The 25,988-nt window shown below is 40.5% G+C and overlaps 1 protein-coding gene across 5 annotated transcripts in view; it reads right to left on the bottom strand.

Moving 5' to 3' along the window:
• The window catches only part of DOCK10 (dedicator of cytokinesis 10), a 271,137-nt gene that overhangs the window by 18,278 nt on the left and 226,871 nt on the right, over positions 1 to 25,988 (bottom strand). For 4 of the 5 annotated variants that reach the window (XM_047082997.1, XM_047082998.1, XM_047082994.1 and 1 more), the window contains exons 31-50: positions 24,217 to 24,261; positions 22,301 to 22,476; positions 22,059 to 22,175; positions 20,722 to 20,833; positions 19,880 to 20,001; positions 19,672 to 19,786; positions 19,514 to 19,580; positions 19,226 to 19,273; positions 18,311 to 18,412; positions 16,126 to 16,250; positions 14,508 to 14,620; positions 12,564 to 12,701; positions 11,713 to 11,895; positions 11,075 to 11,185; positions 8,398 to 8,613; positions 6,644 to 6,701; positions 6,225 to 6,323; positions 3,056 to 3,162; positions 1,481 to 1,603; positions 1,229 to 1,342 (exon numbers count right to left, since the gene is read on the bottom strand). In XM_047082997.1, the coding sequence (XP_046938953.1) occupies positions 1,229 to 1,342; positions 1,481 to 1,603; positions 3,056 to 3,162; positions 6,225 to 6,323; positions 6,644 to 6,701; positions 8,398 to 8,613; positions 11,075 to 11,185; positions 11,713 to 11,895; positions 12,564 to 12,701; positions 14,508 to 14,620; positions 16,126 to 16,250; positions 18,311 to 18,412; positions 19,226 to 19,273; positions 19,514 to 19,580; positions 19,672 to 19,786; positions 19,880 to 20,001; positions 20,722 to 20,833; positions 22,059 to 22,175; positions 22,301 to 22,476; positions 24,217 to 24,261 (2,291 nt within the window). The remainder of the gene's footprint in view (positions 1 to 1,228; positions 1,343 to 1,480; positions 1,604 to 3,055; positions 3,163 to 6,224; positions 6,324 to 6,643; positions 6,702 to 8,397; positions 8,614 to 11,074; positions 11,186 to 11,712; positions 11,896 to 12,563; positions 12,702 to 14,507; positions 14,621 to 16,125; positions 16,251 to 18,310; positions 18,413 to 19,225; positions 19,274 to 19,513; positions 19,581 to 19,671; positions 19,787 to 19,879; positions 20,002 to 20,721; positions 20,834 to 22,058; positions 22,176 to 22,300; positions 22,477 to 24,216; positions 24,262 to 25,988) is intronic. The other variant, XM_047082996.1, reaches the window with a different exon arrangement.

Raw genomic sequence — 25,988 nt, 5'->3', positions numbered from 1 at the left:
ATATGGGCTGGAGAAACCATCAGGTGGGCAATCTTGTTTTCATGACCGGACTCTTAATGGCAGTTTATTACTTGTTCATTGGAAAGACGGCCTGAAGGATTGTAGATACGAATCTTGGTTAGCTGAGTGCACATCGTGTGTGCCACTTCTCTCCTGCTCATTTGATCTGTGGCCACTCCCTAGAAACCCTGTTTTTCTCCTGCAATCCCTCAATGCCCACATTCCCTTCTCGATGGGGTGTCCTGCCATTTTTTTTTTTTTGCTAATGTTTCCCTGAAGTCAAAAATTGTTTATTTTCTCCATGATATTCAAGATACCCTTCCCTTATCTTTCTCCTTCTCTTCTGCGGATTCCTACTCTTTCTCCCTGCAATGTATGTATCACTTCAAATAGTTCTGCTTCTCTCTCATGTCTACGTTTAGTCTCTATCCATGGGCCATTTCCACCTGCTTTGTCCATCTCCATACTCCTGATGCTGTTATGCCTCAGGAGGAAAATCTGAGTTGGATTAACCTGTTCATGGAAAGTGGCTAAGGGGTGATATTTTTCTTTCCAGGTAGAGAGAAGCTTATCTTTCTTAATTAAGAAGTTAGCTTTAAGCTGCCGTTGGTGATTAGAGGAAAATAATGTTTTTTTTCTCAAAAGAAATTAAAATTTGGTAGGAAAGCAGCATATTTTATTTCTACCTGGTCAGTATGCCTAGATTAGATATGGGCTGGAGAAACCATCAGGTGGGCAAAATCCATTTTTCAATGGGAAATGATCTAGAATGATCAGGCTGGATCTGACTTCTTCAGCTGCAGCCTTAAAAGATTCCGAGGAGAAAACGAAGTTATAGGCAACCCTGAGGGGAGGGAAGAAAAGGAAATGAGAGGGCAGGAGTCATCGCAACTGTGAAAATGAAAAAACGGAATGTTCGGGGTGCCTGGGTGGCTCAGCTCAGGATGCTGAAAAATAAGTGTCCTCTTTCTCTAAAAAGTTAGAAATCATTGGTTTCAACTCGATCTGTACTAAGGCCCATGGATTTCTCTATTTGTTTCCCAGTTCAGTACATATTCTTGTAGACAAACATAGGACTCGTGTATCCAGAAAAATCCCATATATACGTAGACACACCCACATCCTCTTGATCGCCTGGCACGTGGAGTCAGCCGTCTCATCGAGAATGAAAGATAAAGTTTAGTTGTTTAACAGAATTTCCAGGCCACGGAGCTTCTGGTAAACTTACCTGCCCGTAAAAGGCTACACGATAGTAGCGACCGAACAGCCTCTTCTCTGAGTTCACCACCTCTGCAACTTTTAGGTACGACCGATGAATGTCGTAGTAGAGATCTGATAATTTCTGAAACCATAAATCAAAGGGTTTCGTGACGATGATGCTGACATAAAAAATAGGCAGTTTCCACGTTTGAAAACTGTAAGTAAAATCACCAATTTAGAGCAGGATATTTTAACCAGCGTCTGGCTTTAGAAAACGTACCTTGAAGTCTCTCTGCTTCTCAAAGACAGCGATGATGGGTTTGTTGACGTCAGCGATGAGTTCATATCGCTCAGACTTCCAAAGAAACTCCACACACAGGTAGAGCTGCTCCACCAGGATTTTCTGCAATTCCCCAAATCGAAAGGAGATTCAACACGATGAACACTGTGGTTCCTCCCTGAACCAGGTTTTCAAAACTGTTACAGTGTCAATTTTCTTCATAGTGGGGTTACTCTGTTTCCTATCTTTGTTATTGGCATCTACGTCCACCCTGGACGGGATGGTGGTGTCTTGGATCTTTCTTTTTCCATCACTGACTTAGTCCTGCAAGCTTGCTAATTTGAATCTATGAAATGCCTTCAGGTCTGTCTCATTCTTTCCATTCCACGGTCACTGCCTTGGATCAAAACCCTGTTCATTTCCCCCCAACGCCCATAGTGGTCTGCTAATAATGTATTTTGCACTCCAGTCCGTCCTACGTGTTGTTCTCCAGGCAGCTTTCTAAAATGTACATCTGATCATGAGCTCTCCACTGCCCTGAGCCTTTATAGGAACTCTAGGGTCTTTGAATGGTTGTCCAAACTCTATCTCCATCCCAACCACTGTCACGTAAGAAGTTATTTTCCTTTAGTTGCGTATATTTATACTTGATGGGTCTTAGACTGAAAAACGTTCGCCTTTCTCAAGATTCTACACTTTTTGAAAGCCAGAATTGTGGGTTATTTAGCTCTTCTCCCCACCTTAACTCAATGCCTCACATATACTAGTGGTCTAATAAATGTTCAGCTGAATGAAATTATATACTCCCTAAAGGAAGTCAATTATTTGTTGGAATCTTTTCAACAGTGTCTTCACAGAAAAGACTCTGAAGCATTATTTGAAATAGTTAATCTAAATATGTAGTTGCATTCATTGCTTATTTTCAAGGTATACTAAATTAATATAAAACCATCTATAAAATTAAATTGAACTCTGCCCCCAAACTTGCTTTCTGTATCCTTTTTTTCAATTGATGTAACATTAAGATAGAAACAATTAGCTTATGAAATATTTTACTTACTTGATGAAGAAGCTCTATTTTCTTCACCAGAATTATTGCAATTATCAGTACTTCTTTCAATTAATGAAAAATAACCATGGTTTGCAAATCAGAAGGTTTTCTGCAGAAACTAGTGAGCCTTTCTGTACAAGTGTATTTACAAATACACTTTCTAATGCATTAAAAAAAAAGTTGTGACCAGCTCACACAATTTTCAGTATCCCTTACTGTATTTACCAAAGGACTAGAGATTTTATATCTTATAGAAGAGCTGATAGAACACATTTGGGTCCATTTTAGAGAATGGGTCCATTTAAGTAGTTTAAGTAGTCATCAAAAATTATACTTTATCAGTGGAATCTGATATTTATTATTCTCAGCTGAACTGTAGCCTGCCTTTCATTTTGCCTAAGTCATATTCTAGAGTAACTTTATTTGATTTCTGAATAAGATTTTCTCCTCCATATTTAGCTTAATGTAACAATTCAACGCATCTGTTTTCTCAGTAACTGTGCACTAGATTATATTGGTCCAACCTCATTGTACGGTGTGTCTTCCATTCCCGAATCTTCTTTCATTGCTCCTTCTTCTTTAATATTTGGTGTAATGCTCAGAAAAGCTGGCCAGCCCATAGAGAACATGCCTTTAGAAGACCAAGCAAAATGAGACATTATTATTTGAGTCACATCCTGTTTGGGATAGAGCATGCCTTTCTTCATGGTAGCATAATAAAACCCACTCTGTCAACAAGATGGGTAGACTATGACTGTTGATAAATATTCTCTCCAAGGCAACCAATGATCCTGTTTTCTAATTTTGTATCATTTTTCAGGTGACATATTTTCTTTTAGAAGCTGGCATGGACAAAATACAGAATCTGTAGATAGACACAGTTCCAATGTTCTAGTTAGCCAACCCCTTGGAGGCTGTTTCTCCCATTTGTCAAACTGAAGACGTTAGTTATCTATCTCAAAAGATGGTTGAAGGGACGCAAACATTAATACTGAGCAAACAGCTGGTATGGTCAGTGTATTATGAAAACAATGCTCATTACTCGCTGATTTTCACTCCTTTGCATTTTCTAGAAACTTCCTTAAATTTTCTTAGCACCGTGGCTACCAAAATCAAGACAAATATATCTGGCTCTACAGATAATATATAAAAACAGTTGATAATGGGCCATGTCCCCCGAGGAGGGATTGGAACTGAATTTGAGTAGTCAGGGACACAGCTTACACTGTCAGACCAGTCCTTGAACTTTGGCCCCATCACAAACTCACCATGCTCTCTCTCTAGGGCAGCCTGTATCACTTACTCTTGGTTTTCTCACTCGAAAACAGGAGGCAGTAATAATAGTACTTTCATTACTGAGCCCAGTGCGGGCCCTTACCTGGAGCAGGTGCTTTTAGAATTCGAGCTGATACTTTTGTGACATGTTTCCATTTTTAATAATCAGCTCATTGGCTATGTAACTAAATTATCACTCCAAAATGTGCTAAAAATTATAATTAGGATAATTACTGCAATCTAATTCTTGCATTAGAAATTCTACTTCCCTACTTTTAAAAACGAGAATATTCCTTCTGCAATTAAACATATATTAAAATATTTGACAACTGAGGAGCAGGGACCTATATATCCTCGACAGAGCAGAGAAAGTCACGACACATCTCTTGCAGGATGATGACCTTGTAATAGCTGTACTTTCTGGAGTTGGTCGTATTTGCCCGTATTCTGGTTATTTGCACATTGTAGTGACGGGATACTCTATCCCTGTGACTTGGAAACATCATAATGTAAAAGTATATTGAGGACTTCAGATATATGCCAATGGGTATGAATGTGTGCTAGTGCATCATAAAAAATCACCTTCCTTAGAGTTTACTAAACAAATACATTCTTTTCTCAGTGGATATGTTATAGACCAGTATTACCTCCGGTCTAAAAGTCGGTATTTAAAATTTTTTCATATTAAAGTCTCACACAAAATTTTGGGATATAAGTTTCCACAATTTGTCAAACGGACACCTAGTTTTATCAGGCGTCTTCAGTTTTGTTTTTTGTTAGAATTTGAAATAGTCTTTACGGAGCTGTATTACGATATAAAATAGATACGATATATATATGTCTGATTCCGATATAAAATAGGTGGGGGTAAAGGGTATGTTAGACAAAATAATGATAATTTTGATGACTTGTATATAAAAATGAAGCTGAATAGTTAGTGTGGAGCTAGGCAGGAAGATCCCTGAATTTTAGCGTGGACACAAGCCACGATGCCAGGTGTGACCTCCTCCTCGAACTATCTCACGGTTCACTTGGTTAACTTGGCTCATATGTTCTTTTTGCAAAATCCACTGAGATTCTTTAGAAAATATATGCATTTTTAGAAGAACAAGGGATTATGTTAATTAATAAATAAGGGATTCATTAAATATGTATACGTAACTGAAGTCCAAGTTATCTTTCGTTCAGTTATTTTGATCTTCAGATCTAAGGATTTGTTTGTGTTTTTCATACACGGAGTTTTCCACTGAATTTTGAAAGTTAAGATAGTGTTATGAAGTAGATTGCAGGTCATATCCTTTGGGTTTGAACAAGCTTTTTCAATAAAAAACAGATTAAATATATTAACTATATTGCCACATTTTTTGCAAAGAGTTAATTCTTTAGTGATTGTTACAAAATCTTTCATCAAACATTAAAGATGAAGTATTTTTAATTAAAGGAAATCAGTGCTATAAATTATCATATGTTGTAAATTGTCAGAACCAGTTAACATTAAAAAAACTTTTTTTTAATGCTTATTTATTTTTGAGACAGAGAGAGAGACAGAGCATGAACGGGGCGGGGGAGGGTCAGAGAGAGAGGGAGACACAGAATCTGAAGCAGGTTCCAGGCTCTGGGCTGTCAGCACAGAGCCCGACGCGGGGCTCGAATTCATGGACCGTGAGATCATGACCTGAGCTGAAGTCAGACGTGCAACCGACTGAGCCACCCAGGCGCCACAACATTTTAAAAAAACAAAATGGAGGGACGCCCGGGTGGCTCAGTCGGTTAAGCACTGACTTCAGCTCAGGTCATAATCTCACGGTTCGTGAGTTCAAGCCTCGAGTCAGGCTCTGTGCGGACAGGTCAGAGCCTGGAGCCTGCATCGGATCCTGTGTCTCCCTCTCTCTCTGCCCCTCCTCTGCTTGCTGTCTCTGTCTCTGTCTCTCTCTCTCAAAAATAAAATACACATTAAAAAAATTTTGTATAAAAATGAAATGGAACATGTTGATTATACAGTCCCGCATATATATTTTTAGCATTCCTTATTTTCAACAAGTAGGTTTTTTTTACATTTCAAGATTAAAATGGATTTCTCTTGCAATTTTAAACAATTTTAGAAAAAAATCCCAAGGGCAGACTAGTATGCAAATTGGAAGCAAATATGGCCGTAACTCATAATCCTAAATATTGGATAAGATGCAGTTCTATTTGCTGAGAACTTTTTGGTTCTGAACTTCATAAATTTGGATGGATTTCTGAATGGTAGGAGCCTCAGACTCTGACAGCGTGAGGTATGAAGGTCTGGGATAGCTTTTGCTTCTAAGAATATACATTTAAGAATTTCATCGAAGTAAACTTGAAGCAGCAACTTGATTTGCTCTGCTCTGTTCCCTGGGGGTAAAGGAGCTTATGCGGGAGAGTTAGAGCACTCACTTCCTCCGCTGGGAGCTGTTAGTAATGGGTAGTTATCACAGGGATGGGTATCCTCCGGGAGCAGGGGTGGTGTGCAAATCTTTTCCATTTTCCAGTAACCTATGGTAGTGCAAGATGAGGTTAAGACATGGCTACAGGTTGGTGTTAATACAAGCTTATGAGACTATACATCAGTAAACGATAAAACATTCTCATTTTGAACTAAGAAGCTGACCAGTTAGCCTTTTTGTAGACAGATTAAACATGATAGTGGCATGAAAGCTAAAATTGATAAGTACGGCATAATTAAAACTATCTGTGACCATTAATGTTACTTAATGAAACATAACTGAGATTATTACTAAAATCAAGAAGTTAATTTTAATTTAGGCTTCAGCATGTCACTTCTGGACTTTTCTCCCTGCAGACGGTCGTCTTACCTTTTCTTTTCAGGTATTCCGCAATGAGGGCAGCTATATGGATGTAACACATCGCGGCCTGTAAGAAAAAAGAACGGTTTTAGAGGAAGGCACAGCACAGAGCTGACTAATCAGGACTAACCTTCCTAGGTGAGTCAGTATTCCATGTAAGAATACATGGAGGAATCCTTTTAATGACGGAGTTAAAAACAAGAATCAATCTGATTTCCAAAGCGTTCACAATCAAGAATAAAATGCCTATTCAGGAAGTTTTGTTTGTGTGCTTATCTGGGTGTTGTCTTCAAGTGGGTGAATGAACTGACCTCAAGAATTTTTCTGTAGAATTACCTTCCTTCCTATTTAAGCCTAACGTAGATATTTTATTTTATTATTATTTTTTTAATAAATTAATTTATTTTGAGAGAGACAGAGACAGTATGAATGGGGGAGGGGCAGAGAGAGAGGGAGAGAGAGAATCCCAAGCCGACTCCGTGTTGTCAGCACAGAGCCCAACTCGGGGCTTGAACTCAGGAAACCGTGAGATCATGACCTGAGCCTAAACCAAGAGTTGAATGCTTAGCCGACTGAGCCATCCAGGCGCCCCTGATGTATATATTTTAAAATCCAATTCTCTTTTCTTGTTAAAACTATACACTACAGTATCGGGATCTAAATTGAAAATAAAATTAAGCTATCTTCTTACCTTTTCTGTTTCCAATAATGGCCCCCTTGGAATTTCTACTGCCTTTAAGATGGTCACCTCACAAGGTGGTACTTGATTAAATAGCGTGGCCTAATGTAATGTGTGCTCCCGCCAACCAGAATATATGGTGACATCTTAACGTTCTCTAGTATCTCCTGAAAAGCCTTGAGCATTGCTGAACAGGTACTAGAACTTGGCCTGTTGACGGTCCAAATGACTTCAGCTTTTCCCTTGAAGTTTTATGGAGGGATTTCCCCATTTTCTGGGCAATCCAAGGAACTGGAGTTTCTCATTCTTGTCCCATCAAACTGCCTCCAACTGCAGCTTCTGATTGGCTCTCTTTCTATCCCAGGATCCTTCACACGCGTTTAGAAGAACGTCAGGCTTAACTTCAGGTTTTAAGACCATCCCGGATATTTTAATCTCTTCCCCAAAGGGGCGTATTTCTGAGAATAAGGCAAAACTTTTCCATTTGGTGTCTAGAAACCACTTGGGTGCTGTGAACTGCTACATAAAAAGCCACCCAGTGTTTAAACGGACATTGAAACGTTAGCTATCGATTTATAATCTTCACACAGTGCATTCTCCTCACAGGGCTCGTGAGAGTGTTAATATTTCCATCACCAGTTCAGACCAGCTGCAAATGAGGACAGATTACCCCGGCCTGAGATTACTCACTATGAAGGCAAGCTTCCCCATCCGAGTCCAATTACAGGGAAGAAGTTTTAAAACACAGAAGATTAACTTACATAACTCAATTTCTCAATTTCCAGACACCGTTCCAACCATCCTCCCTAGTCTTAGGCTTTTAACGTTTAGTTCTGCATTGCATATCCTAATTACATTGCATATCCCAATTACAGCTGATACCAACAACTGTGGCTTTTACTTGGTATCATTTACATGGAGTCAGGAATTCTTGAATCCTATGTGCAAATTTAATGCACATAATATATAATCGGGTCATACCTAGATGAGCGGGAAAATATGGTAACCTACTGTAAATGAAAATCCAATCGCCCCGATAAAGGAGACAATGCCAATGGAGAAGGACTGAGCCTTTGCTAATCACCTCGGATAAGTCGCCGTTTCTTGCGTGAATCTTGGCCATGCTTTCCAGCCAGGTCCTGCGCAGCTCAGGGGTGCTTGCATAGGAGTTTGCCAGGCTGTACTGGAGATCCACCAGCATCTCGGGGTCCTTCTCATGCTCTTTCATCTGAGCTGTGGCCATCAAAACAGTCCTTATACGTTTTGTCAGATCTTTCACCTCTGCTGGGAAGTTGCTGTTCTTTGGAAAAGAGAGAGGCTGGGTCATTATCGGTTTCAAATTCCTAAGATAAGTTACTTCAAGTTATGCTATTATTTATGGCATCGTCTCACAGTTTGATGTGTTCTCTATCTTGTTCATAAGCATGTACTTTCTTTATACATGCATTTATGTATTGTGGTTGTGTATACATTTGAACATTAGAACTGTAATAGACTCCGTCTTATCTGCTCACCTAGCTTCTTCTAGTAATAGCATCCTGATTGTTCTTTGAGACTCTCTCCTCTCTGGCTCTGGGTCATGTGATTTGAAAGGTCTACTTCCTTCGCAGGCACCAGGGTGTGGCCCACGTTCCTGACCTGGCAAATCATATTCTTTGATCCCTCAAGCCAGTGATTGGTTTAGGGATGGGCATATGATAACAAGGTTCAGTTTGGGGACTTTAACTGACACAATTGAATGAAGTGCTTCTTTCGCTTACAGGATACTTCGATATCCTCAGAATTTCTGAGAAAGTACGCTCAAGGGGAGATCCTGCTTGTAAATGACATAAACAAAGAGGAAAATTGAACTAAGAGACAGAGAGAGGTAAAAATAGAGGCAGTAGGGAAGGGGATCTGAAAACATTATTTTTTAATTTTTAAAGGTTTTTTTATTCAAATCATTTTTTCCAGTTTTTCAGAAGTAACTGTCATACATCACTATATAAATGTAAGGCATACAGCATAGCAGTTTAATTGATATATGTTGTGAAAGGAGTAGCACAATAGGTTCGGCTAACAGCCATCTTCTCCTATAGATGCAGTATAGAGACAAGAAAGAAAAAAGAAAAAAGGAAAACAAAATTCCCCTTACGATGACAGCTCATAGGATTTTCTCTCTTAACTACCTCTTCTTTTTTTTTTTTCTTTTATGTTTATATATTTTTGAGAGAGAGACAGAATGTGAGCAGGGGAGGGGCAGAGAGAGAGGGGGACACAGAATCCGAAGCAGGCTCCAGGCGCTGAGCTGTCAGCACAGAGCCCGACGCGGGGCTCGAACCCACAAACCATGAGATCGTGACTGGAGCCGAAGTCAGACGCTTAACCGACTGAGCTACCCAGGCGCCCCTCTGAACTACCTCTTCTATATAACATAGAGCGATGTTAGCTATAGTCCTCATGTTGTACCTGACATCCCCAGTACTTATCTATCTTACAATTAGAAGTTTGTACCTTTCACCACCCTCCTCCAATTTCCTCACCCCACCCTGCCTCTGATAACCATGAGTCTGATTTCTTTCTTCATGATTTTCAGGTTTTTTTTTTTTTTAAGATTATACATATAGAGGCGCCTGGGTGGCGCAGTCGGTTAAGCGTCCGACTTTAGCCAGGTCACGATCTCGCGGTCCGTGAGTTCGAGCCCCGCGTCAGGCTCTGGGCTGATGGCTCGGAGCCTGGAGCCTGTTTCCGATTCTGTGTCTCCCTCTCTCTCTGCCCCTCCCCCGTTCATGCTCTGTCTCTCTCTGTCCCAAAAATAAATAAACGTTGAAAAAAAAAATTAAAAAAAAAAAGATTATACATATAAGTGAGATCATACAGTACTTGTTTACCTCTGACCTATTTCACCTAGTGTAATGCCTTCAGTGTCCATCCATGTTGTCACAAATGGTAGGACTGCCTCAGATTTTATGGCTGACTGCTATTCCATTGAATATATACACCACAACTGCTTTATCCATGCGTTCACTGGTGGACACGTAGCTTGTTGCCATGCCTTGGCTATTGTAAATAATGCTGTTATGAACATGGGGTGCACGTATCTTTTTGAATTAATGTGAAAACATTTTAATTTCTGGGTTCAGCCATGCCCAATGCCAGGCCCTTATCCCTGGACTTTTCAGTACTGTGATTAAAGGAGAAGTCTTCAGAAATTTCTAAAAGAAAGATTAAATACATTTGACCTACAATAGGATTATGAGAGAATCACTGTATTTCTGGATATTTGTGGTTAGTATTCTTTTTTTATTTTTGGTAAAATTTTTTAATGTTTATTTTTGAGAGAGAGGGAGACAGAGCATCAGTGGGGGAGGGGCAGGGGGGGGCACACAGAATCTGACGCAGGCTCCAGGCTCTGAGCTGCCAGCACAGAGCCCGATGTGGGACGTGGGGCTTGAACTCACAAACCGTGAGATCACGGCCTGAGCCAAAGTGGGACGCTTAACCTTCACAATGAGCCGCCCAGGCGCCCCTTGTGGTTAGTATTCTTGTTATATCTCATTCAACCACCCATCTTGGAAATTCCAAGCAACAGATGATAGACTGACAGTGTTAGAGCTGATCGGCAATTCAGCAAGCAAACTCAATGTAAGCACTCAGTTTAAGTCACAATACACAAAACACAGAATTTGGATATATATATTTTTTTGATTTGGATATTTCACAAAAGAATCCAGTTTAGTTTATTCCCAAGTCTTTGAAAATGTCCATAAAGCATTTCTTACTTTCATCTGCTTGTCTCCATTAGCAAAATTGTTGGTAATTGCAAGGGAATGCTGAAACCGAGAGCCTCCAATCCCAGCATCGGCGATTAACTGGCTTACAGCCTTGATAAGCTAGAAGAGAAGAGAAAAAGAAAACTCCAAAGGTACTAACTCAGAAATAGTAATATTAAAGAAACCCACTGGATTGGATGAAGGTACCATTGATTTCTCCCTGTGGGTCCAAAGAATAGCATCTTTATGCCTTAAAATTTTCAGAAGGCCACGTAATCTAGGGTGTTTCCTATAATTTAAAATATTTAAAGAAGGTTGCAGGAATCTTGGGATGCCTTAAAGGAAGACATGTCTGGATTTGGAATCTGGTGGGGTTTGGCATCCTAGAGATAGTCACGGTTTCCTGAGTTGTGTATTCTATTTGATTCTGTTCCTTGGCAGAAGAAAAGTAAAAGTGGAATTATGGGCTGTGTTGATTTCTGCCCAGCTGCCCTCTTCCTCTGAACCAGAGTGGAGTGTGTTGAGTCTCTTTAAGGAGGAATCTAGACGAGTTGGTAGCTCTTGCCCAGGGGCCTAGAGGCTTTTATCAATGCTGAAACAGAAGAGTGGCTTTAACAACAGCATTAATGGAAACTGGAAGCACTTACTTGTAAGTGGGACCGGACAATTGACTTCTGCTTGTTAAATTCAAAATTCTTCCTCATGAAAAAGTAGAGAAGGGCTGATGCTTCTGTCTGAGTTGACCGTGACCTGTGGTTACAGCATTTTAGGACTTCATAGCAGAAGGATCCACACAGGTCGGCAGGCCCTTGAAAGAACGCTGAAGGAAACTATGGAGGTAGAACGGTTGGTTAAGTTGGGGCGGGGGGGGGGGACATGCCTTCATTTTGCTGTGTTTCTGCTTGTATTTTAAAATTCCTTAGAACAAATCCGCCTTTTTTTTTTAACCCAGGCAAGTGGAAGAGATATAATTGTATTTATTTAAGTCCATATTAATATTTCTCTTTTTTTCCTAGAAATAATCATTCTCTACATGGTAAGTATCCCAGGCACCAATGATGACAACCCGAAACTAGTGAATGAGAGCTTTGAAGTGTTTCCTCTTCACCCAACATTGTAAAACCACAGGGATCCTCAAAAGTTGGCAGCTGTGTCTACTTTAAGGTGGAAACTTCACTTGGCATGAATGGAGATCACAGATGATGACATGCATTTTCCCCGACTCTCTGTCACAAATACTGAGGATCCCCCCAGAAGATGGCTACGTGTTAATAATATTCCCTTTCGATATCCAAGTAGACAGGTTGTCAAGACTGTTAACTGTCAAGACCAGGAATCAAATGGCTTATTAAAACCAATAAAAATATTCTAATAAAACCAAATAAGCCAAAATAGAAGGAAACGGACTTTCTTTCCTCCATACTGAGAGATGTAAGGATTAACACGTGTTTATTATCATCCTTTCCTGAGCTTTCACTGGAACCAGGAGAACTCTTACCTTGCAAACAAACAGTCTCAAGGAGGCAAACACGTGCTTCAGCGCTGTGGCTGACTGGTTGACTTGGAAAAAGACCATGTAGGTGTCAAAGACCCTTTTCATCATGGAATTTTGACATTCAGATTGTTGGAGTTGTCTCTGGAAATTCAACACAGAAGTTATTTAGGATGAGTGAAAATGCACCTGTATTCTTTCAAAAGATATTTACTGTGAGCCTACTATGTGGTAGGCACAACTCTGGGTAATGGAGATAGTGTTGAATAAGAAGATAAGGTCTATGTTCCCAATGAAACTTACACAGCAGGGATTGGAAAAAATTACTAAATAAGAAAATAGAGCAGAATGATGCGATATAATAAAAAGTAACTGGTTTGGGCAAGGATTACTTTAGGTAGGGTGGGCAGCCAAGACCCTCTAATGGATGAACTGACACGTGAGCTGAAGGAATTGGCTATGGGCAGATCTGAAGGGACTATCCAAGAAGAGAGAAGCAGCTAGTACCAGGGATATGAGTTGGGAAGAAGCTTATGAGTTCAAAGTTGAGAAAAAAAAGGGCAGAGGAGCCTGAGCAGAGCATGGGGTGAGATCGGGACAGAGGTAGGAGATGGGGTCACAGAGAGGCAGGTCCTCGTAGGCATCGGTAGGGCCTTTAAGATGTCTGAGATTTGACTGACATTTGCACTGAGTAATAAAGATTTAAAATATGGTGTTTGTTTTTTTTCTACCACCATGCTGACACTTTTCCTGAAAGCAGGGATTTTTTGGCATAATCATTGAATTTGGTGTAGACGTTATTCAATGGATCCAACTGTTCCTACTTCAACCCCGAACATCTGTAAGCTCATTAGATTGAGCTAATATTCCAAATATCTTTATTGAGGTATAACTGGCATACAATTTCTATAGTTTGAGTTTATTAAATTTTATATAAATGGCATCAGACAGTAACTGAGCGTAACTGAGCAGTGTTCTATTGTATGGATATACCACCATTTTTTAAATCCATTCACTTGTTGATGTACACTTAGGTTGTTTTCATCACTTATTAAAAATAAGGCTTGTATGAACATTTGTGTACACAGGTTTTTGTGACCAAATGCTTTTATTTCTCCTGGGTAAGTGCTTAGTATTGGAATGGCCGGTCACATAATGGATACACGTTTAACTTTTTAGACTGCCATACTGTTTTCCAGAGTGTTTGCATGCCCGCGATTGGTGGATAAGAGTTCCAGTTTTTTCATACCCTTGCCAAAACGTGGTATGGTCAGTCTTTTTAACTTAAGTCATTCTACCACTATGTAGGTATTATTTTCACCAAAGATATACAGATGACAAATAAGCACACGAAAAGATGCTCAGCATTATTAGTCTGTTGGATCTAGCCATCATTTGTCTCTCCCCCTGAGTCTGAAAAAGTGGAGTCCCACTCTCAGTCAGCTCGGCTTGCCTGAGGGTGAAGCAGGAGAAGCAAAGAAGAATATTTATTATTTGACAATAGTGAAATACACATGTATGTATATCATTTGAGCATTAGTCAACTTCTGATAAACTCTGAGTCTCAGTTGTAAAACTTTTTCCACTGACACTTAGGCTGATTTATGTAACGTTAATTGATTTCATAAAATATTAAATTAAAAAAAATGTTTATTTATCTTTGAAGGAGGGAGAGACAGAGCGTGAGCAGGGGAGGGGACAGAGAGAGAGAGAGAGAGAGAGAGAGAGACACAGAATCTGAAACAGGCTCCAGGCTCTGGGCTGTCAGCACAGAGCCCGAAGCAGGGCTCAAACTCACAGACCCCGGGATCATGACCTGAGCCAAAGTCGGACGCTTAACCGAGTGAGCCACCCAGGTGCCGCAGTAAAATTTTTTTTTTTTCTTGACTTCCCATGACTTTTCCACCTCCCGTTTTATCATGTTGCAGAAGATGTTATAGTCACACTTACCTGGTGAGTCTGGGTGAAGAGTGATAGCAGGTCTAGGATAGTCAGGCACACCTCTGTAGCTATATTGGCCTCTGTGTCCACATGGTGCATGATGTCTATTTCATTGGAGTTGCCTACAAAATATGAAGTAGAACATACATAAATGTCTAAGAAAATTCTTTGTATTCCATAAAGGGCTTTCTTCTATTATAACATTTTCACTGTTTTCTGGTGTTTTGATAAATACTTTATGAAATCAAAGTGCTTTTGTTGGTTCAATTACCTTATTGGCTGAATCAAAAACTAAAGACTGTCCGTCTAAAGACAGAGGCTTTAACGGATCCTATAGACTAAATGTTTGTGTTGTCCCAAATTCCTGCGTTGAAGCCCTAAGTGTGATGGTATTTGGAGATGGGATATTTGAGAGGTAATTAGCTCGTGAGGGCGGAGCCCTCATGAATGGGTTCGTGCTCTTATAAAAAGAGGCACCAGAAAGGGAGCCTTTCTCTCTGTCATATGAGGACACAAGAAGAAGGTGGCCATCTGCAAACCAGGAAAAGGGTTCTCATCAGACATCAAATCTGTTGGTACCTTGACCTTGGACCTCCCACCCTCCAGAACCATAAGAAATAAATGTTTGTTGTTTAAGCCTCCCAGACAATTCTCTTGTAGCCACTCAAACTAAGAGTGTAGGCCCTTTTCATATGTCAGCTGTAGACAAGAGTGACCCATTTGCCATTATTTTTTACTTCTTTTCCGTTGATTTAGGCATTGACAGAGTCATAGTCCTTTCATGCTCAGTCTGGGGCAAGTTTTAGGCTCCTACTCTAATAGACTAAATGTATAGTCTCAGTGGACAGTGTGCCTTAGTGGCCATTAAAGGCCCTAAATATATTCATAGGTGAAGGCATCTGCCTTTCGTCACATGTCCCTAACCACTAACATGTACACAATACAAAACACTGGGCTCCATTTTTTCCTCATTCACAAGCTGGAATGTGCGCATCACCAGGTTCAATATATCACACTTAGTGCTTCTAGGACATGGACAACTTTCTCCTCGTCCCAAACAGCAGACAGTAATAATCTGGTTGACAGAGGTCCCCATAACCCTGACAATAGCAAATCCACCTGACATCAGAGGAGCTACATGGAGCACATTATCCTGAGAGATTTGCCTGTTTCCTTTCTTATAAGGACACTTCAATTTTTTTTTAATTTTTTTTCAACGTTTTTATTTATTTTTGGGACAGAGAGAGACAGAGCATGAACGGGGGAGGGGCAGAGAGAGAGGGAGACACAGAATCGGAAACAGGCTCCAGGCTCTGAGCCATCAGCCCAGAGCCTGACGCGGGGCTCGAACTCACGGACCGCGAGATCGTGACCTGGCTGAAGTCGGACGCTTAACCGACTGCGCCACCCAGGCGCCCCAGGACACTTCAATTTTTAAACTCCCTCTCTGCTGATCTTTTTCCTCTGAGAAAAATTCCCTGGGCTACAGCAAGCCTGAAAAGCAACGGTCTCAGTAACACACTAACATTCCTTACGTTTCTGAAACATTCTAACGTATTTAATGTCTTCCACGCATCTAGAGAAACACCACTAGCCGTCTCGGTCCCATTATTTCTCGTTTACTTACTGGACATGGTATTGTCTAACATCTGTAAGAGTTTGGGATTAGAAAGTGCATTTTTGCCTCGAATTATAGGTAAAGTTTGTGATCGGTGCTGCTTATGTCCTTCATGAGCGGACGTGGTATGCATCCTGAAAATTAAATAAGAAAATAGGTTATGGTACGAGAGATATGAGATACAAATGTTCATTCAAAAATTCTAGACTGAGTCCAATATAAACAACTTTTACCCAGAGATGTTTTATGAAAAATATTAATTACAGGAGACATGATCAAAGGGACTTTTAAGAGTGCTTTCGGAGAGGTTTTATTTAAGCCAAAAAAGGGTTCAGAAGGATGCTCGGTACCAAAGGGTAATAGAAGAATAATAGATACTAAGTCTGAACAAGCATATTCATTATTATTTAATGAAACCATGAGATTTCATGGGAATTCCATGGTATTCCATCCTCGTAGGGGAGAGAGCTGGGGGGGGGGGACCCTGGTGCAGCTACATTTCCAGGATGATGATAATGTCTGCAACAGCTCTCATTCAATGTCTCCTTGGCACTCCCACCTGGTGGAAAGAGCCAGTGTTATGTGGGAGTAAAGACACTTCCCATTCTTGACTTTCATTTCTGCTATCATTTGGCCAAGGCAATAAAACATTTTTTTTTTTTTTTTGAGTAAAGTAGGCAATAAGAGACACCCTGAAGAGTCAAGCCTATAGAAGAGGCAATGGTTTTCTCTTGGTCACATTTTTCAAGGGGTTATTTGGTTTTGACCACATCAAATGCTCTGGATGGATCGAGGCCCAGAAGACCTAACTGTGGTTTTCAGTAGTTAGGGGAGCCCTGAAGCTACAAGAAAAAATGAGTTCTGGCTTGTATGGCTTGGACCTTTGGGACTGATTTATTTCCAGGTTTTGGGTCTATTTTGGTCTGGAGCTTCTGGAGGAAAAATCCTGGTGCCTAGGAGGGGAGGGGTAGGAATGGCCAGGACGTGTCTAGATGGTTCAGGAAGAAGCCTGCAATTTAATCCACCAAACGTCAACAAAACTGCAGTGACCTCAGGTACCTTACTATTGTCTTTAAAGGCAGAAAGTCATTGTTGATAGTCTTCTCTCCTATTACCATTTGGAAAACACGCCTATTACATTTTCTCATTTGCTTTCACACAAGGGGCAACTTCGAGGAGTCCCTATGGGCTAAGAGGCAAAACTTACTCCATGGTTTTTTGGTTATATACTACTTTCTCATTTCTGAAATTCTTTCTAAAATATAGCCATTTTCATATTACATATCATTATGGTAACTTTGGGAAGAATAAATCAAACTGGAGAAAATTTTAGCAAAGAATTCTTATTTATGAGACTCAGGGGAGATTTAAAGTAGGATTTCAGGGCAAAATCCTCCCACAGGGTAGGTTCATAAAGGATGACTCCAGGCCCTATGTGCTAGTCAAACCGGTGTAATGGCTAGGAAATCGAACACGAGCTTATGGAGCCATCCATGTTTCCTCACTGCTTGCGACCCTTTCAAAAACAATTTTAGGGGCACCTGGTGGCTCAGTCAGTTAAGCGTCTGACTTCGGCTCAGGTCACGATCTTGCGGTTTGTGGGTACAAGCTCCGTGTCGGGCTCTGTGCTGAAATCTCAGAGCCCGGAGCCGGCTTCGGATTCTGTGTCTCCCCCTCTCTCTGCACCTCCCCCACTTGCACTCTGTCTCTCTCGTTCTCAAAAATAAATAAACATAAAAAAAATAAATAGATAAAAACCAATTTTAGCTCTGAGGACACTGCTAACGTATTACAATGACTGAAAGGTATGGGGAGATACGACCTCACATTTGATATGTCACTAGGAGGTTAGCAAACATTAAATGAGTCATTTATTGGAATGATGTCTTTTCGGGCTCAGTTAAATTACGGTACTATTAACCTCCATCCACTGCATGGCATTGTGCCCCAAGTGCACATAAATAAGTCATAATCCTTGACTCTTAGGTTTGCACAAGCTAGCGGAGCAGATCGAGGAGAGTTTCTGCATGTGGTTTGAAGTGTATGCATACATACATATGCATGTGCCTGCTTGTGCATGCACATGTGGAAGCATCCGTATCCCTCCACCACACACACATGCGCGCGCGCACACACACACACACATACGCATAAACACAATATGATTACAAATATCAAGCAAATGCGACATTACCATTGTGGCAAGGGACCTGATGTTTGGCAGGAAGGGTTAGAGCCTTTGAGAGTTCCATTGTTCTGGGTGGACTGCACAAATTTAAATGCCGCAGCAATTTTCCTGCAAGGGAAACTGAGGTTTTAATCACAGTTCAGTATTTGTAATTTATTTTTAAATAAAGACCGGCCACTGGCAACACGACTACTGAACAATGAAATAGTCTGCGTGCTATGAAAGATAAAATCACATCATCTTTTGGGAATGGGAAATGGGGGTTTAGCGAAAGTGCTGGGGGCTTCGTGGTCTCTCATGAGAAAACAATGTCAACACAAAGTTATTCTAGATTAATTTTTCTTTTCAGCTTACTGGGAGTATATTCTTTCTTTCTTTCTTTCTTTCTTTCTTTCTTTCTTTCTTTCGTTGTACAGTTGACACACAACGTTATATTAGTTTCATGTGTACAACATAGTGATTTGACAAGTCTATGTATGTTGCACTCACCATAAGTGTGGCTACTATCTGTCCCCAAACCACAAAACCACTGACTGTATTCCCTGTGCTGTACCTTTTATTCCTGTGACTTATTCACATTGGATGTATTCACATTGGATGTAGAAGGTTCATAGGAATCTTCTACATTACATCCATGCAAAATGATAGATAAATTAGCTCGGACGATACAGGAAATGTGGCTTCCTTTTAGAAATGTATGTTTTGTGCTTTTCTCCCTAGACAGCTTTTAACTAGTCCTAGATCTATGATGAGTACATGGCAAGTGTCAAACTTCTATGTCTACGCTGTGGTCAACCTTACGATCCTTCTGTGCGCCTTAAGATTTCTAACATATACCTTGAAGTCTAACCTGATATACATTAATAGATGTCATATTTTTTTAAAGATCAGACTAACCTAGTGGAATTTAAAAATTGTTACCTTATTATATTGCGTCTTCCTAGGTATCTGAAATTTTGAAGACAAACACTAGAAAGGAAAAAAAAAGGCCACATTCCAATTATTCATGTCCTTTTGTTTATACAAACTGTTCATTTAAGAAGTACATTAAAAGAAAAGATGATTTTATGCATACTTTATGCATGACTACTACTGATAGATAGTAGGACATTCTAAGGACATATGGGTCCTTAGAATGAAGGATGGTATGCTGAACCATTTTGAAGCTCCCAGAAAAAAACAGGTTAACAAATCAACTCTATAACTTACTCCAAGATGCTGAAGAAGTCAGACACCTCTGGACTGGGTGCTCTTTGCCAGTAGGCAATCAGCGTCTCTGGAAGGAAACACCATGTAGCATGAGACTCTCGGAAATTCAACTTTTTTTCCTTTTTAAAAATTTTAATTTTCAAGGGCTCTCTCTTTACCCTCTGAAATTGTCTTCATAATGTGAAGAAAGCACATGAGAAGGCTCCTGGTTTCTGCTTGATCTAACTTGTCAAATCGAAGGGTTGACCCTATCAAAGACAAGGGTCTAGGGATCTAGGAACGGAAGAACCAAGAAAGACTGAATTAGCGAGGCGGGGGGGCGGTGCTGGCTCTCCAGGTGCTGGGTAACTGGAGGAGAAGCCCCACCTTTTCGCAGTTGTCTGTTTTCTCGCTGCTCTTCTCATTGGTGCTTGGGTTGGAGTCAAGACTTGCCAGGGATGCTCTGGAGTCAGCATGGTTTACTGTAGAAATAGCTATTGATGAAAATGCTGCAAACACAAGCCACAGCACACAGATGGTAATGAGATGTAATGGGCGCACACACAGAGCTAAAACGATGACCCAAACAGATGTTGATCATTGAGGTGGTAGGAGCATTGGGGAAGGCTGACATGATAGAGTCTGGAATTGCCATTGAAGACATGCGACGTTTTAAGAATGATCACGGTGGCCATGCCAGCCTTAAGGATTTCGTTAATTTAGACCAGTATAAATGGAAATAAGGTAAAGCTTGTTCCTTTGATTCCTTAAACAGCTTTTGAAAGGTTCTCTTTTAAAAACGCTTTCATGCAAGTTCATAAGGATGCTTTGGGGGGAGAAGCTTTCAAGTTTTGACAGTTTATAAGAAATTAAGATGACATTTCCAAAATAGTTCTTAGAAATAAATTCCGAAGTTGTTGGGGCTATTATATTTTAAAAGGTTGTATGCAATGAAAACTTAAAAGATTGTTTCCAGAATGAAATATTTTGGTAACATCTGAGTAGATTGCTCTTTGAGTCAAGTAAAACTGAATGCTAAGTAGAAGAGGAAGCCCCTGGATGAGCTTCCAAGAAATATGTAAAGAGACTCTTTAGCTCTATAAATAGAGTGTACTTTGACATACAGCAATTATGCATACTGGATTATGGAGTGGGTAAAAAGCACAATGATATGTCATGTAAACATGGAAGAGAGTTAAACACAAGTGTTTTTGCAAGGTCTTAAGTACCTGCTATGGAATTTAAAACATCTTTAGAAAATGATGTATCCACAGAATTTGCATGTTTCATAGCCGACTGGCTGTGAAATCCTCCATTGGTGCTGAGGTCATCTCTAGACCCCTGTATTCGAAGCACAGAAGAGATTAATGGGAATCGCCACATTTCAACATTGTAAACCCACATATGCCTTCTTTGTTACACTTTCAGTTCGACGATATTTGATCTGATCTTTTATATTCCAGCAAAGGTCTTCTGCTAAAGCAAGCAATGAAAATGAATACAGTCACAACCATACTCTTAGTCACATTTTGACTTACGTGTTTTTTTTTTTTTTTTTTTTTTTACTATCTTTTAGCTATAAACTGGTTGGAATGGCTACTGTTGTTTTATGGATGACACTCTAGATTATCATGAGTTATCTTACGTATATTACTATTACTAAAAGCTAATTCCAAATACTTATTATGTACCAGTCTCTAGGCCTAGTGTTTTCTACTAGAGAATTTAATCCTCCTAAGAATCCTGTAATGTAGGAATTCTATCCGATTCTATAAATAAGAAAGCAGAGGTTTAAAGAGGCTGGATAGACACGCCTGGGTGGCTTAGTCAGTTGAATGTCTGACTTTAGCTCAGGTCATGATCTCACAGTCTGTGAGTTCCAGCCCTGCACCAGGCTTTCTGCTGTCAATGCAGAGCTCGCTTCAGATCCTCTGTCCCTCCCCCCGCCCCTCCCCCACCCACATTCTCTCTCTTAAAAATCAATGAACACTAAAAAAAAAATAAAGACACTGGATGACTTATCGAAGGTTACATTGTTAGTAACTGATGTCGCTACTATTTACACAAGGTCTTCCTCTAAAGAGCATTCCAAAGGCCTAGCTCCTAACCGCGAGAGAGTAATATCTTGCATTCACATGGCCTGTTGTGTGACCACGACGGTGGCTCAGTGGGGGAGGGAGGACAAACAGGCCACTCCTGGGGTGTGACTGAGGCCCTCCGCTACTCTAACACCAGGTGGTCACAAAGCCCGTGCGGAAAGGTGGCAGGGGGAGAGGGTGTGCACTGAGGATGGGGCTGTGCACGCGACAGAGGAACCTGGTAAAAACTGGACAGAACTGGGGGGTGGATACAGAGAAGAGAGGACAGTGAAACCCAAATGTCGACTACGTGGATGAGGCAGAAGGCTCCAGGGACCAATCCGGAACAAAGGAGACTGACGTGGATGTCTCAAAATAGCTAGCAGCAGTGTTCTGTTTGCTCATGGGTGGGGGAAGATGGCTATCCAGGGCAAAAAGTGGGTGAACTCTTGATTAAAATGCACATTTGAAATAGTCTGTAAACTTACTTGATTGGATGTGTTGACGGTAAAAGGATATAAGTCCTTCAGGTAAATCCTTGGCATATTGTCCAGAAGCATGCCATACAGGGGCATGTATAGACTTGCTATCTGGGTCTGTTTCTCCTAGGTGGGAAGGTGGCCGAGAGAAATGATTCGCATAAAAATCAATAGACTGTAGGTTTGATATGCATTTAATGCAGTGAGCCATGAAATGGTGTTTAGGGAAGAGAGAAGAGAAAATCACTCACGGGTTCTCTGTATCGATCATCAAAGGAATGCTTAGCCATTAGATTTTTTAGGACAGCTAAAGCTGAGTGCCTGATGTCCTGGTCTTCTTGCAGGGCAAAGCCAACTTCTCGAAGTAGAATTCCAATTAAGAAGTGTTTGCGGCAAAATTCATTCGTGACCGAATATTCAGGCATATCTTTGGGAGGAGAGTAAAGCGGGCATGTGATTGAAAGTCAAATGATCACTCTATAATCGAGAAAGGTTTATCCAACCACCACCAACCTCTCTCACTACCGGGGAGGGGTTCAGTAACGCAGTCTCGCTACAGAGAGGAGAAATGAGGGAGAGTATACTGCTACCAATAGTCAAATTCCATGAGTAGCGTGTCTACAGTGTCACAGGAGCTGAGAGGAGAAGAGCTCGCTTTCTGTCTGGAGGAATCAGGAGACATCACTGGCAGGAAGATGTTGAGAGGGGCCTTCGAGGCTGCTGAAGGTCGGAGGTGCAGGGGGCCCGGAGCCAATGGAGGTGGTGGGAGGGTGTGGGTGGAAGAGAAGAGGTTGGGAGGACAAAGGTTCCATGGCACAGATTTCTGAAGACCCACAGTGTGTCAGTGTGTGGGAAACACAGGTTGGGGGATGCCAGTCAGCACAGCAGCCAAGGAGGGGGTGGGGATTGAGACTTGAGGGGCACTTGGGGCTGGGTGATGGAGAGACTAAAGCACACATTCTTTAGCTGGGACCTGGGATCCTCCATTTGGCAGTGAATTCTGTAGAAAGTGTGAAGTCACCAATGGCATTGAGATCGGTGGCCTGATCAGACCTGTGCTTATTCATTTGTTCACATGGTGACAGGACATAAATGAGTTATTCTGTGGGGGAAATGTGGGGAGCGGGCTATAATACCGGAGGCTCGGCCACAAGGCAGGGAGCGAAGAAGTGAGATGTGTCTGGGATGGAACAGAAGGACCCGAGTTGTAGAAGAAAAATTACCAGGGTAAGTTGACTGAAGGACGTGAAGGAGCAAGGAGAGGGAAACCAAACGGGGCTGCAAAATTTTGTGCCTGAATCAGGGAGAAATTGGAACGTCAAAATTTCCAGTAAGAGTTGTCCAATGTCCTCCCTAAATGTAACTGTTAACAACAGGACCAGCACCCGTTTCTGGAACATGTACTGAGTGCCAACACTAGGCTAAGCACCGTAGAGGTGTTATGTCCGTGAATCCTCGCGGTTACCCGTTAGATGTAATGATCTCTTGGAATATTCCAGTCCATAATCGACTAGGGGCAAATTAAACATAAGGAGTTTTGTAGTCCATGAAAATGCCACTGGATGTGGAAAAGCAGGGAATGGGAGGGTCAGGAGATAGAGGTCCAAGGGCTTGGTTAGGTTAAAAATATTTCTCCACGAAATAGTGAGTACTCGTGAGGGGCCAGAAGTGGAACAAAACTTTGTAATTGCCAACCTAAAACTAGAGAAAAGTTTTGCCCAGACTATTTTAAGTTATGAACCTAATTCAAGCAAAAATAATAATCAACCTCAATCTTGAGAAACTAGCTGAAAAACCAGGCTGCGGTGTGTTGACAGAAATATATAAAGCTAGTTACACTGAACAAACATGTTATGACATGTATCAAGGAATTTTATTTATGAGGTACCCTAAGAAAATTTCAGATGATTTGGGAAATTAAAAAAAATGTCAAACTCTGGAGAATAAACTATGAAAGAATTCAGGTTGGGGAAGCATTTAATTATCTGTGACAAGAGAACAGTTCAGTCAGCTTGTTGACAACTTTTGTATGATATTAAACACATGACTATTTTTGGCATCCGGAAATGGCATCTGGAAATTTGTGGTATCTATACCAATCAATATTATCAGATTATGATGTACTTATTGATGCTTAGAGAATCTAATATAAAACATAATTATTTACCTGATGCATGTAACTCTTGAGTTGATTCTGAAGGCGTCAAGGGATCTGGATTTAATATAAATAAACAAATAAGATATACACATACATACACGTTATATTCATGAACTATGGGTAATTTATACTGAAAAACTGTATTATCCTAAAACCTAAGTGAGTCTCCTCAAAAAAGCTTTATGTTTGAAGACAAATACCATAGGTTGGTTGTTTCCTTAAAAAGGAATGTCATGAACAGAGTTATTTTCATTCCTGGCCTTTTACTTGAACACTTATTTTTCTACCAGAAATCCGCATGCAATGAAACATGTATTTTTATGTTCACCGTTGATAATATCACATCTACAAGGAGACTATGAGGCCTTTTCCTGAGTTACAGATCAACAGTAAACAACTAGGATCAAAAGGGTACAACAGGTTTGCTTTTCTTGAGTATCTTAACCAGCCTGTCTAACCCAATAATAAGTTGGCAATAGTTTATAAAAAAATAAAAAGGAATACAAAACAAACCAAAAGGCGAAAAATGTTATTGTCCAAGATGACATTTCTGCCTCTTTTTCTACGAAGGCATTTAGATTAAATATACTTCATAAATTAGGAAACAAAGGGATAATGTTATAGCTTTTATTGAAGATTGAAATGACAAAACGTTTATAGGCTTGATAATGTATTTTATTTTCCCTCCAAAATATTAGTTTTGTGTGATACATACAGTATTTTTTTTTTTTATTTTTTTTTTAAATTTTTTTTTTTCAACGTTTTTATTTATTTTTGGGACAGAGAGAGACAGAGCATGAACGGGGGAGGGGCAGAGAGAGAGGGAGACACAGAATCGGAAACAGGCTCCAGGCTCTGAGCCATCAGCCCAGAGCCTGACACGGGGCTCGAACTCACGGACCGCGAGATCGTGACCTGGCTGAAGTCGGACGCTTAACCGACTGCGCCACCCAGGCGCCCCAGTGTGTGATACATACAGTATAAGCTACAATACATGTAAGGAGGCTCTTTACCATCCTTTTTTTCTGCTTTCCATGAATATCAAAACTGCTCCTTGTGGATAATTTACTCACTGCTTAGAAGGAAGGTCTTTTTTTCTTTCTTTCCTTCCTTCCTCCCTCTCTTTCTGCCTTCCCTCCCTCCCTCCCTCCCTCTTTTCCTCCTTCCTTTCATTCTTGAGGTACAATTGACTATAACATTATATTGATGTCAGGTGTACAACATGATGATTCACTATTGATGCAGGGTGAAGTCGAAGCAGAGTATTTTAAGTTCTTAAATCATTTTAATGGTTTCTTTGCATCCTGATATTTGATTGTATTCTGAGAGCTAGATGTGTGATGATCATCTTGGTATCTATGTATATTGGTATAGATGCAATACATTAATAAAAGTTATACATGAAAAGATTTTCGGTGGACCACTTAAGCTATAGTAAATATAGAAATGGGAAGCAACTGTCTCCACCTCCTTCTAATCCAGAGGTACCAAGTATTTACAATGGTGCCCCCCTTCCCGCTTTCCTCCCTCTTTCCTTCCTTCCTTCCTTCCTCGTTTTCAAGGCAACAAGGTTTTTTTTTTTTTGTATAAAACTCATTTTGAGGAATTGCATTTTAACACAATTACACACACTAATTGATAACCTCAAGTGAATTTGTACTCACAAAGTATAACTTCTCTCCCCCCTTAATTTTGAGCCTTTCAAAATCAAAGGAGAGTTCTCTTTTGGAGCCAGTAGAGTCAAAGTATTGTTGTAGGCTAAAATTCTTTGATTTATGTTC

Source organism: Lynx rufus, unplaced genomic scaffold (genome assembly GCF_022079265.1).
Source record: "Lynx rufus isolate CCGP_SWC_20201006 ecotype Redwood Valley unplaced genomic scaffold, mLynRuf1.p SCAF_2, whole genome shotgun sequence".
Lineage (NCBI taxonomy): Eukaryota > Metazoa > Chordata > Mammalia > Carnivora > Felidae > Lynx > Lynx rufus.
This window is presented reverse-complemented; position numbering and strand designations above follow the sequence as displayed.